Genomic DNA, 14,223 nt, shown 5'->3' on the forward strand with positions numbered 1-14,223 from the left:
TACATTGAATGTACACTACTATTTTGAGGAAATCTAAGGTCAATGATCTCTTGACTACAAATTCAAAATTCATATGTTAAGTTGTGTAAAGTTAAATTATTTATAAATTTATTGGAAGAATTACATCAAAAACATTTTTCCATATATCTATGCAAACATTAAATAATATGAGACTTAAGCAATGAACCTGCATCTTTTAACAAGCTAGCATTTTTGTGAAGAGAATTGATGGAACGTTTTCCTCTTGGATTCATTGGCTTCATTTTCTGAAATTCCGCATTTCCAATTTTACCAACATTAGAATGGAATAACTAAAGAAATCTTTATTTTAATTTTTAGAAAGAAGTTGTAGGTATCAATATTAATGTCATTTTCAGTCTAGTCCCCTTAATCTATTATTTGTTAAAATAGCTGACTTTGAAAAGACCATCCACCAAATTGTGTTGCACTGAGATGAAGAGATGAGGTTGCATGTTGATAATAGAGCTTTGTGAAAGATACAAGTAGTGGCAAAATCTTCCATTTGATATGTACCATACATGGTGGGGGGAAAGCCATCAAATACGTGGGTCTACATCTAGAAATTTTGGACACCAAGCCATGACGATGGATTCCTATTTTTGACCGATGGATTGAACATTTTGTTGCCAAGTGAAAAAGGAATAGTCGTCTTCCAAATGAGCACAAATCTAACTACATTCAACATGCATCCAATTGAATTCTCAAAAACCAAAACCAATGAGAACCCTCTATTTTGAAATTTTCATAAGGGTTGGTGGTGGTGGGACAAGATTATGTCCATACAATACGTACTTATATTCAACAGGCAGAGAATAAGGAAAAGAAGCAACACAGATTTGATTGAACGTGGAACCAACTTCTGTTGCCACGTTAATAACGACATGCATGTGCCACTAGGATTCCTCAACAGCCATAAACAATTTTGGTGGAACAAATTTCGTTTGTCGAATTCATCATAATGCTTATGCTCTTTGATTAGTTGTAAAAGACATCACTGTTTACTTACTCTCGGTGGGAATGATTAGTAATGACAAAACATTATTTTACTATAGCAAGGGTAATCACACAGTTCTTGTAATTTATGTAAACAGGAAAAACTGTATAGATGACAAATTGACAATGAAAGGCATCATGCCACACATTGTCAAATTTAACAGTCTGTAAAATATATTAAATTGGTGTATGCATGCAAAGTCGACCTCAAAAGTGGAACCATTGGTTTTCTGAAGTTATTTTAACGAAAGTATCAGTTCTCTAAAACTTGTTGTGCTGGAAAGTGTTTATAAATCAAACGGAACGCGAAGATGTTATCTTAAAATTTAACTATTACAGGGGGGATTGGAAGCAAAGTAAGTTCCGAAGTTTAGAGCATACTTCAACAGAACCACGAGACACTGTTTGCACCAACAAAAATCCATTGACCAGCTCATAATACAAAATGCATGCACCTACTATCTACCTTATGAACGGATTCTGAATACGAACAACCTTAACAAGGATTCATTGTGTTGAATGTCCCAAGTCCCAACTTACCTTATTCTCTATAAGGTATTCGTTGTATTACTTAGTATATTCCTATCCGAAGCAATGAAACACAGTTAATAAACAAAAGTGAGAATTGAGAGGGGGGCCATTTTCTGACAGCAGAAATTTCATACAAATTAAAAAGAAACGGAGACCATCTTAAAACTTGAAGCTCTTCTTCTTGGACTTGCCCTCCTTTTCTTGCATCTTTCTCTTCCGCTTGTTCTCATTCTGCACCAGATGGTGACATAATTAAACAAATTAGGACGTATTTTTTTAAAGAAATAATGTGAATCTAATGAAGATTTGCATGAAGCAGACCTCTGCAACCATGTCACTGAAATCCTCACGCTGACTCCGTAACTTTTCTTCTTCCCTTGCTTCTTCATACCTGTAATAGTTCCAGCAAAGGTAAGAAATAACAGACTTGTGATGCTCACGTCAATAACAGGCAACTAGATTGTAAAACAGATTATAATTCATACTTTGCAGGTAAAACATTTTCCAAGGCATCCAAATCTTCTGGCTGTAAAGTGACATCCACTTTATCTGACTTTTGACCTTTAAGCAAATCAACCTGAAAAGCCAGAAACAGAAGTTATCCCTAAAGACAAGATCATCATAACTACTTCCCTTTGTTCCTAAAAAATAGAGAAAAATCTTACCCTTTTAGTCGATGCAGACTTGTCCTGCGTGCCAGTGCCTACCACGTAACTGTGGAAAGAAAGGAACATAAGAGCTTGTTAATAAGCAAACAAATGTGTGGAAAAAAAGAAAGCCAGTCAAGTACTATAAAAAATGGTGCAGATTTTGCATACGTGTGTGTGGTTCCAAGCAAAGTTCCTGGAGCAATTTTTTCCTCCTTCTCTTCAAGTACCTTCATGGAAAATAACACAATTAATACACACAACTAAGTAATCAAAACAGAAAGTAAAGTTGAAGGAGAGCAACAGTAGAAGGACTCACTTGATAAAGAGGTCTTTCAGGTTCCTTCCTCTGTTGCTTACGAAGGTCAATAACATCAGGTGTCTCTACTCCAGTGGGAGTGCTGATGAAAATACAAAGAAAAATAGAAAAGAATCAAGTTGAGAAACACGAAAATACAACAAACTCCTAATCATATGCCCCAGCCACTGTACACACACCAAAAATATATTTCTAAAATAAAAAATTTAAATGTAGGTTCCACTCTTGGCTGGTCATTTACTATGCTGAGCACAAGGCAGAATATAAAGAGAGAAAAATATCTATAAAGAAACTAACATCAACACAAACAACCAAGCCTTGTCTGACTAGGTGGGATAGGTGGGAACGGATATCAAGCAAACAACTAAAAAGGCAAAATGACAATACCTGGACAGACTATCAACAGACTGAATACCAGCTTCAAGATCCTCCTCCTCCATTTCTTCTTCCTCTTCCTCCTCTTCCTCCTCTTCTTCCTCTTCCTCCTCCTCCAAGTCACCCCAGTGTTTGGTCTTATCGACTGGCTCTTCCTGCATTGTGAGAATATTCAAGTAAAATACAACTAGAAATACCACAACCAGAAAAACCATATTTTAGTTGATAACAGCACCAGATTTCGTAAAATAAAGTACTTTTTTCTAGCCCACCTCAAGACTGCCTTTTAGGGGTGAAAAGAAAAATGTGAGGAAGGAAAGGAAAGGAAAGATAATAAGTAGTGTATTTAGATGTGCAGGATGACATGATACGAAGCTAATTTCACTCCTACCCTTCAACGCCTCTCATTTTCATCTCTATCATCTTTGCATAGCATAGGCTTAATCACAAATGATAAAGAAACCATAAAAAAAAATATACAAGACACACATGCAAACCCACTGAGGGATGTATGTGTGTGTGTGTGCGAGAGGGAGACAGAGAGAGGAATGCCATAAGCTTCAAACATTGAACTTAGGCATTGAACATAGGGCAAGTTTGAAAATTATATTGTAGAGAAGTTATCACCTCTAATTACATAGTAGAACTTCTATGTAAACCAACCTCTTAAATCAGCAACCAAGAAAAGATGGTTTGATCTTGTTCCCCCTAGCAATAATAACCAGGATGATTCACACGATTGTGTAATCTATCAAAATCAGTAAGAAATTGGGAAGGAAAAGCAGAATTCTGAAGAATTATGGTTGGTCTATTAGCTCTTAAAACAGATAGCATAAACTGACTCCATGTGAGGGAGTTTTTTTCACTTAATTTGGTGGTTGGTAGTGGAAGAGGCAGAAGGAGAAAGAGCTTGGATAGGAGCAGAAGCATGATGTGTTTGTGGTGGAGGAGAAGGAGGTTGATCAGGATCACAAGCATTGGCCATGAAGGCGAGTGATACCATGTAAAAAACTTAAAGGAGAATAGGAAAAAATTTGATCTTATTCTATTGTATGAATTACAATTATTTGATGAAACTCCCTTTATATAGGAGATAAGAAAGCTTTGATATGAGGTAACTTGCAAAGCATGTTACCTCAATCAACTAACAGTGGCAGTTGCACGTAACTGCCTAACAGTGACAGTTGTCACTTAACTGCTACATGCAGTTACTAAGACAGTTGTCACGAGTAACTAACCCTAGCTAATCACTATTGTTCTTATTCTCTAATAGCTTTTGGGATAAAAGTAAACCAACCTCATAATTAGGCTGATCTTCTTGATGAACACCAAAAACATCTCCATAGAGTGGACGCCCATACTGTTCAGGTGCAAACAAATAAATTGATCAATGAGATGAAAAGGGAGGGGCAGTGTCAAGCTCATTAATGGCAGAAAATTCAGCCAACTCATAATGATACAAAAATCAAATTAAAAAGTGTGAATATAAAACGTACTTCATCAACAGGGGGCTTGCCCCAGCCACCAGGATGATAACCAAAACTGGCTCCGTGGGGAATGGGAGCATTCAGACCAGGGATCTTCAGATGAGGGTATGATGGTGGGGGACCATATCTCTGAAAAAACACTATTATGTAGTGAAAGGGGCCAAGAACAGAATGGTAAAATAGCACACAACAAAACACAATATTACCTGCATATTAATAAGCCATGGAGGAGGAGCACCCTCCGGCATACCAAGAGCTTCTTTTAATTCGTGTGATAACATGCCAGGTTTCATCTCCCTCAACTTTACCTGCACAGTGCACAACATACAATACAATGTCATTATATAAATTAAGAACCAGGTTATAAACTTATATTTTGTATTGTGCCAATAATATTGACACTTAATCAGTTTGATGGACATGTTTCATCAAAAGGAGGACCAATAATGCAATCTATAGACCAATCATTTGAAGAAAAATGGTTTTTGCTTGAGAAAACTAAAGGCCTGGAAAAGAGCATTCATCTATTTTCTACTAATCAATAAGGCGATGAAAGGGAAGAAAAGCTCTTCAGTATTAGAAAATCCAACAGGCAAGCCAAAAGTCAAGTAAAAGATACATCCTGAATTATCGGAAGATACACTGTATGTCAGTGATAGCGAGTTAATGGCATCTCAACCAAAATTACTAGAAATGAGTGCATTACCTATCTGGTAAAAGTAAAAAAAATAATGATCTGGTGAACAAAATACAGCATCTGAGCAATACATTTCCGCATTAATACAATAATTTCCAATATGAAAACCAAATAACCAATTAATAAATTTAGTGAGCTTCCGGTAACAGATAGTTTCTACTCCTTTATCAATAGTAATACATAGACACCCTATCCGGTAATGAACTTGTTGGGTTCCCAAGTTATAATCTAGAACAGACGTAATAAAATCAAAATATTTGTACAGAAAAAATAAGCACATTCAGAAGGCATGGGTATCAAGTATTTTATATTTCAAATTTTTAGCATAAATAATACCTCAAATTCTTTTCCTTCATGATACAATTCCCCAAGAGAGGACAGCTTTGGCTTTGTCTGATATTTAAAGAAAGCATCATGAAGAACCTGGTAAAAAGAAACAAAGCCCGTCAGAAAGGATGCAAATAATTCTGTCTACTGAACACAGCATAAAAATAAGCATGGACGGCAAAATGGTTAAACCCCAAATAAAAACACAGAAAAGAAACCTGATAATCAATATCCATTTTCCCCATTTTTGGTTGCATGCGTTCCCTTTGCTTTTGTTTCAACTTTTTACTGTCCTCTTTCTCAATATAAGCCTGCATGAGAAAATATAAGATAACCTGGTAGATAAGTAGATACCACAAAAATGTAATGAAATCACTTAAAAAGACACATACATGTATATTGCAAACATAAAACACCAGCAGTTGAAAGTAACAGCAAAATCAACAAGGGATGCAACACGACAACTATATAAAGCAATAGCAATCTAAACACAAATAACACATTAGCATTCGGAATATAAACCAAAAATTAAGTGTAGGTCATTACTACAAATTATCACAATATTTAATTGAATAAACTGAGAAAGGCCGCCAACACTTGAACAGATTGCAGATACATCAATTTTTTTTAAATCAACACTTAATCATAAATCATGTTCATTCACAAAGCATTGATTTCTACATCTTTCCTAATCATAATGCCTATGGTTTTTCTTGGCCTTTCTGCCTCTAGAATAGGACTAACAAATTATCTACTCTCCTTACTATCACCTCTAATGGTCTGCTCCGCACATGCCCAAATTACCTAAGGCACAATATTAACATCTTTACTACCATATGAGCTACCTCAACTTTCTCTCTAATGCATTCATTCTTAATCCTATTTTGTTTGGTGTGTCCATACATCCAATACAATATTCTTATCTCTGCTACATTGAGTTTATCTACTTGTTAAGAGTTTATCAGCCAACATTTAGTACCATACAACATTGTGGGTCTTATACATGAGCACTAAAACTTTCCATTAAGCTTTAGTGACACTTTTCTATCACATATGACACCTGAAACAATTTGTCATTTCATCCACCCAATTGAATACCTATTGTTTACATCTCCCTCAATTACCTCATCGTGTAGTATGATTGACCCAAGATGCTTAAATCTAGTGACTTGTGGTATGATCCCCAATTTTTAACTCTATGTTATAGTCTTTTCACCTCTTACTAAACTTATACTCCGTCTTACTTCAACTTATATGAACGACGTGTACTTCTAGAGCTTGTCACCACATTTCTAACTTCTCATTTAATTCATTTCTCGAGTCTCCAAATTTGTGGTACGGTTAACTAAAATCTTGATAAATGAGTCAGAATTTCACTATAATCTGTCTATCACATCAAGATTTTCAATTAGCAGTAACATCCAAACACTGAATTAACAATGCCAATGACCATAGATGCATAGAAGCTATTTAAACAAAATAATTTTCAAATAAACAAATAGATTATCACTTTTGTAAGTATATCACGAAAACAATATTTACTTCAAATACTACTTTATTTTTGTAGGTGGATCACTCAGACAGAGTCATTATATGCAAACAGATAATATTGCATTACCTGTCTGATCTTCTCGATTCCTGTTGCAGCAATAAAATCGGGAAGCTGAAAGGGTTGTTTCTCGATACCTCTTTTCCCCTGCAAAAAAATAACAATTTTCGATGAGATATAAGTAGTTTATGCATACATGGGCAATGATAAATGTAGCACAATCAAATAAGAACTATGAAACAATGAACACGAGGAATTCAGCCCGGGCAATTAAGCACAATGAAAGGTATCTGAAAATCAAAGCAGAGCTATTAGCATCTTAGCTATAGACAAATGCCTAATAATATTACTCAAAAACGGCCATATTATCAAAAACCCTCATAATATAACATCCTTATTACATGCAATCTAACAAAGACAATAAAGGAGAAATGACTCAAGGATGCCCATTGTCAAAGACCTACTAGTCCAGGATTGGTGATTGCCACAGCCGCTCCCCTGCAAGCATCATATGCATATATATAAGAGAAACCTTATCGACATTATCTTCCTCACTCTATCCCTACATCCCTTGCACCACAACCATCATACTGCTTGTTTCTTTAACCCATAATTACATATTTGCAGACTAACCTGCAAAAATTTTCTCTTCTGAGACCAATGCCTCGGTACAGGTACAGTATTCCGATAAGATTTCAGGAAGACCAGCAACTTTGGATCTGCTGCAGTAGCATCCCACACCTTCAAATGAAAAAATAAACTGTTTACACAACATTTTCATGGTGGCTATTGACCATGGGATCAAACTAAAAAGTTACGTGGGAAGGCCAAATGGTTAAAAACAGGTATATACACAAAATATTCCTACCTCAACGACATCAGGCCTTGAGCAAATCTGTTTCAGTTCAGCAATCTTCATCCGCCGTTGAAGCTGAGCAAAAAAAGTTTTAGCATAATTAACGAAAGAAACACAATGGTAAAACTAAATAAACAACATAATTATGTAAAATGGCTATACCTTTTTCTTCTTGTTTGAGACACCACCTTTCTCTTTTTTCTCATTATCATTTTCTTCTTCTTCAGAATCAGAGTCTGCCTTCTTACTAGCAGTTACATTTTCTGCAGACTCGTCCAACTTATCATTATCCTGGTTGCATCCAAGTACAAAATTCATCAAACAAACGATGAAGATGCAATGAGAAATAGATTAATTGACACACTCATTACCTCTGGACCAGTAACGTCACTGAAACTAAATTTCTCAAATATCTTTCTAAATTCTGCATCCAAACCTTCATCTAACTCTGCCTTCTCCGGGACATATTCGATTTCAACTTGCTCAAAAACCTAAATTTAAAAAAAAAAAACATTAATACAAGTCTGTCAGCTTCAGTTTGTAAATCAGTGACAACATTGTGTTTTGAAATGTAAGTTGGGATATCATCACAAATTTATTATAGAAAATACAGAGATGCACCAAGATCTAATAAAACCACGACCACCTACATAATTTCCAAAAATACTCGAAGCTGACTTTCAATGGAATAGTTACAATAATAGACCAAGTTCCATAATGACTTCCAGCTTTCATTTTCAATGGAAATATAAATAGATATGACATTATACAAACATCTAATGAAGAACCAAAGTATAGTTCCACTCTGAATATGTAGTTTGGATCATAGCCTAATACCTATAAACCTATAAATGTAAAAATTTGTTAAATAAAAGGGCAACCTAGAGATACAAAGCTCCCACTATGTTGGGGGTCTGGAAATGGGTCAGACCCACTATGTAGGTCTGTTTCACCTCACATTTGCAAGCTCTACTTTCCAAAATTAATAATCATACTTTTCCTTGCCCATAAACAAAGAAACATCTTCAAATCACTCAATATTAATTAACTAACTTGCACTTTGAAATCCCAATCCCAAAATCAGACTCATTGCACAACTAAAGAAAACTGTGAAAGTGAACCTATTTGAATTAAGCAAACCAAAGTTTAGTCCAAATACATTTTTACACAGATAATTTATTTTATTTCCATTCAAAATCCCCTTCATCAAAAGGAAGCTCTAGTTACATACAAAACATCTCTACCTCCGTCACCAAAAATATCAAGTAATGAGTATGTTCAAGTTCACAAACCCTAACTTCGCAGCATCATTTAACAAACCAAACAAAGATATCGAATTTCACAACTATAATTTCCTAGTTCATATCATTTCAGGTGATAATTCCATCATGCATTGAAAACCTAAAAAAATCAAAGCACCTCTAAAGCAAGAGTTCAAAGATGATAACCTGATGAGGATCGTTGTTCTCTTTCGTGTCATCACCGTCTTCAGCAGCGTTCGAGTCCGGTTCCTGAGAGGCCTGCTTGTTCTTCTTCTGCTTCCGACGGCGGCGACGGCGATCGCTCTCTCGCGATTTTTTGGCGGGGGCGGAGGTGTTGGAGTTGGTGCCGAGATCTCCGTTGGAACCGACGCCGTTCTGATACAGTAGCGATTCCGCTGCCATCGTTGGGTCTTGGTTCCAAATATCCAATGGACGAATCGAGGTGTGGTTCACAGAGTAAGGAGAGTTTCAGTAAAATAAAAAAAAAACCCACTTATATTCACATAGGGTTTGGCACGTGCCAAAATATTACTTTTTTGCGTCCAAAGAATTATTATACACTCAATGTAAATATTTAATATAAAAAAAAATGTGAGACACAATTTTTTTTGGTACAAAAAAATGTGAGACACAATTAAGAACATAAAAAGTGAGTAATACAGTAATATGTATAAAACTACATTCTCTAGTATATACATATTTTTTCTGTGTTGGATCACCAATTGCAGATACGCAAGCTCGACGAAGTTCAATATCGTCAGCACCTGATTTCTTATTGGTTTCTGATCACAAAGCTTATTTTTTTATGAATTGGGAGAGAAGAAATGTGTTTGATATAAAGAGAAATAAATAACAGTTCAACTAGTTGGACTTTTTTCATTTCTTTCCTTTTGCCTTCAGTGTGTTGTGTACTTGCGTCCATCTTCTTTTACTTTCCTATTACTTGTCTGCGACTCATTTTTATTTTCTGTTTTATTTTATTTTAATAAAAATATGACATTGATAGACCATTATATATGGAAAGAGGACTAATGTCAGTGTGAATAAATTTTTTTATTTAGAATAAGATTGTTTCCTATAATAATATAAATGGCTATACATAAATTTTTTTTGACTAAAAGGTTAATAATATTACTATACAATATGAATAGTTAATCATGGGTAATATGAATGATGAAGGATACGATAATAGTATTTAAAACTCATAACTACCATGACATGCACCTTTTTTAATACATTTCTTAAACCATGCCCTTCATGTTTGTTTTTAAGTAATATGATCAACCATAACAAAGTGTCAAGAGGATGAGAGATGTTGAAGCAAATTTAAGGAAGAAAACCTTACTTTTTCCTTGATGAATGCCAAAATTATGATAAACCATAGTGATGGAGACCATTGCTAGTCATTGTTTTAGGAACCACAGTAACTGCCGCAGTATTCTAATTTTAGCTTTTTCCTGTCCAAAAATAATAAGTTGTCAATTTTAAGAACCACAGTGAACAAAAAAAAAATCTAAAACACAGAAACCATTGGAAACAGCTCCAAAAAAAATATCTGACTTTCAATTAGCCTTTCAAATAAAGCTATGAATCTTTTCTTCTCAAATTGTTTCTCATTTTAAGAAGAAAATTGTTTGATATTCTCATAAGTGAATGCAAAGCATAACCGCACACTGGGATATATGAGAGGATGGAAAAATAATAGAATCCAAGATTTGGGCATAGGTAGCTATATCCAGTCTATAATATACTTTTTTATCATGTGAGAAAAGAAAATAATCCCACAAACAGAATTGTAAATACTGTACAAAATAACATCAAAAGAATATTTTTGGAGAAGAAGAGAGTTTTGGCGAATCCAACCATACAAAAACATTACAATAATGAACTGCATGGAGGCATCGGTTCAGTGTTAGGCATTGCAAATGTTTGGCACCGGTTTTCACAACATCGTAACAAGAACATATTGATTGATACATATCAATTTTGTGCAAGTAAAAGTTAGTTAGTTAGTGACCCAGGATGAGTTCACATATTGATTGATACATATATATCAATTTTGTGCTATTCTATCAACACCCTTATCAGATGGATACTCATTAAAGCCAAGCTTATAACTTGCCACCATATAGTCTGTCATCAAATTAATCTCTGAGAGAAAATATACCAATGAACTAACTTAGTTGCAAATTACCTTTTGTGGACTAACTACTTCATATATTAAAATAATTGGCCTTATTGGTATGGCAATTGTGGAATTTAATTCTAAAATTTGATCTGTTTGATAGCCACCAGCCAACTCCTCCAAATATCATAATGATAAATTTGTCACCAATTCGAAATTGAGAGAAATTTGTGGTATGGAAATGGTAAAGTTATTTTGATGAGTTTATAAAATCCTTATTTAACCATAACATAGAAACTAACTTCGTGATGCGATAATCTATGCATATCTTCCTTCTTTGACTTTTTGACAACTCAATATATAGAACTTTAATGATAAAGTGAGCGCTTATTAAGACTCTGGCATGAGGGGAAAAATGCAGATGAAAAATCTTCATAGAAAAATACCCTATAAAATAGGCAATAACATAACATGTACTTACATAGCAAATGGAAATACGGAAAATCTGAGAAAAGAAATTGATGGAATCGGGAAATGTTAATTATACACATTTTCAGGAGTAGCAATGACATGGGCGGAAGAAAACTAGGGGGGCCACCACTTCAAACCTTTGATAAGCAAGAGAAAGATCCAATAAAACACACCATTTATCAAATTGGTGACTTCTAAACTACATTAATAATAAATTCATATACAACTTAAATAACCTTGTTGAGCATAGCCTTGACATTCCAACTAGTTGATAACATGTGACATCAATGCACAAGTGGATGTGGCAATTTGGCAACCTTTGTTGATAACATATTTACACTGCACAGAACACATGCACCATCATATTTTCCCTGATATACACAAACCTAACTTGCAAGTTGCAAATGCTACTTCCACCACCCAGCATATCTTTCCCTGTACCACCCAAACATAGATCATGGAAGATGCAGATTCCAAAAAGAATTCTAATAAAGCAAAGCCAAGAATTTAGAATCAAAGTGGTCACCAAAATCATGAGTGGATTCAATATCTCCAGACATTATGTCAAATAATTTAGAAGTTCGATAATCTCCAAAAGAATAGCTTCCTCACAGACAAATATAAGTTACAACAAAGACCCAAGAGCCCAAAGTAAAAAGTTATAGAGATGGTCCCTGAGAGGTAGAAATTAAGGTGTCTTGAAACCCATAGGCTAACAAGCATAGCTATACAATATACATATGTCTAAGTGCATAGAGAAAACAGGAAGAAAATCACCTTCAGCTCACAATTATTGGCTACCTTCCCTGTAACACACCCAAGGAAAATCATAGGAAAGAACCTGAAATGACATGATAAAAGAAAACACAACTTCAAAAACGGGATTAAACTAGAGATCACCATGCTAGTCTAGTCTGGACTTCGAAGATGTGCATAATGTTCCATGAGATGATTTGCAGACATACCATCGAAAGATCAGTTTCAGAGTTCAATTCCAGGACATCATATCATATGCTCAAAGCTACACAGAAAAAGAGACCAACAAAGAAATCAAATCTGTAATCCTGAACCCTTGGAATATCTCATCAATAGGAAAACAGAGGAACATTTACAATAGTGTAAGATCAAACTTCCCACATGACAGGTGGTCACTTGCGCAGGCATCATAATATAACCTCAATTGTGAGGAACAGAGACTCCAATTACGGGATGAAAAATACATAAATCACATGAAAATTTGATCAGACCATAAAGCTTAGAATAAATCTCTAATTCAAGATGCAGGTCGTCACAACAACAAGCCAGGCCCCAACAAAGAAGGAGTTTCACCGTTGAGCTGGAAAAATAAATCAAATATGATTTCTGTGGCAGGACTCATACAGTTCCTATACAAAAATAGAAAGTTCCAGTACTAAAATGTATAGCGAAATCCGGAAAGGACATAATGAAGAATACAAAACATACCAAAGGGAAATATGTATCAAACACCCAACCACAACTTACACATCCAATTAAATCTGTCATGGTGAAGTGAATGAGAAAGTAAACGCTCATACCCAAAAATTCGCTAGACAGGTCCACGAATTCAGAATCCAGGTTAGTTATGACTTATGAGTACACATCTCGGAATGTTTCGAATAAACAATTGGAAACTCTCTGCACAAAAACTTGAAGCTAGAAAACAAGACTACACTACATACAAAGCACAAGTCTGTCATCAAGGCATCTCAAGTAAAAGCAACCAAGAATCCAAGACTCTAAAGAGATGGCAGAGAGTCTGGCCACTTAAAATTTGTTTTAGTTCCTGATACAGAAAAGATGACCTGATGCACCAGCATAAGAAAATCAAGGAGGAACACCAAAACTGAGAAGCAAATTCATTTGAAGAACAACAAAGCCTAAATTTGAAAACATTCCCAACCACTGCTTGGAACCTTCATACAAAGCACAACATGAGACACCATGTAACAAAGATCATCACGAAAATACTGCAAAAACAAAGATCAATATTTACATTGCATAATAAAAGCTTTTTCTATAATAAAAAGAGACCAAAAACTTAACAGTGAGCTATTCTGAAAGAATGTCTTAAGATAGATGTTCAATTGGGAAGACCAACAGAAAACACATTCTAAGCTCTGGATTTATACAATGGCTGTAAGAAAGATACATCGAAGAAGAAGGAAAAAGAGAAAGGAAGAATAACTGTTTCTATTCTGATTGATATTGATTGTAATTGATTGATGAGTACATTGAGCAATCTTCTATTTATAAAAGAGAAAACAAGTCATGTGGCAGTTACATAATTGTAACTGCCATCCTCTTAGAAGCAACTAGTCTAACTAACTAGGATTGCTTAGCTAAACAAATTTAAACAGAAAACTACTTCAGCTTTGATTAGCAAAGCTGATTACAAGAATCAAATAACATCAATTATTCTAATATTCCCCTCTGAAGCTGAGGGTGAGTTGATGATTTATCAACTACTTGAAGAAGCTTCCTGATTGAATGAAACTTTGAATTAGATAACAGCTTTGTAAGAGCATATGCTGTTTGAAATTCA

The 14,223-nt window shown here is 34.9% G+C and overlaps 1 protein-coding gene across 1 annotated transcript; it reads right to left on the reverse strand.

Annotated features, from left to right (window-relative positions):
• LOC109349335 (splicing factor 3B subunit 2-like) lies at positions 1,311-9,547 on the reverse strand. The gene is made up of 18 exons (XM_019590102.1): positions 9,251-9,547; positions 8,174-8,293; positions 7,965-8,093; positions 7,815-7,877; positions 7,580-7,687; positions 7,016-7,093; positions 5,616-5,708; positions 5,407-5,493; positions 4,580-4,681; positions 4,383-4,502; positions 4,184-4,246; positions 2,899-3,041; positions 2,512-2,593; positions 2,364-2,422; positions 2,211-2,259; positions 2,031-2,122; positions 1,867-1,936; positions 1,311-1,776 (listed from the first exon to the last, which is right to left on the reverse strand). The coding sequence occupies exons 1-18, from the start codon at positions 9,464-9,466 to the stop codon at positions 1,705-1,707; spliced, it is 1,746 nt and encodes a 581-aa protein (XP_019445647.1). The 5' UTR covers positions 9,467-9,547; the 3' UTR covers positions 1,311-1,704.

The sequence above is a fragment of the Lupinus angustifolius genome, chromosome LG06, assembly GCF_001865875.1.
Source record: "Lupinus angustifolius cultivar Tanjil chromosome LG06, LupAngTanjil_v1.0, whole genome shotgun sequence".
Classification (NCBI taxonomy): Eukaryota; Viridiplantae; Streptophyta; class Magnoliopsida; order Fabales; family Fabaceae; genus Lupinus; species Lupinus angustifolius.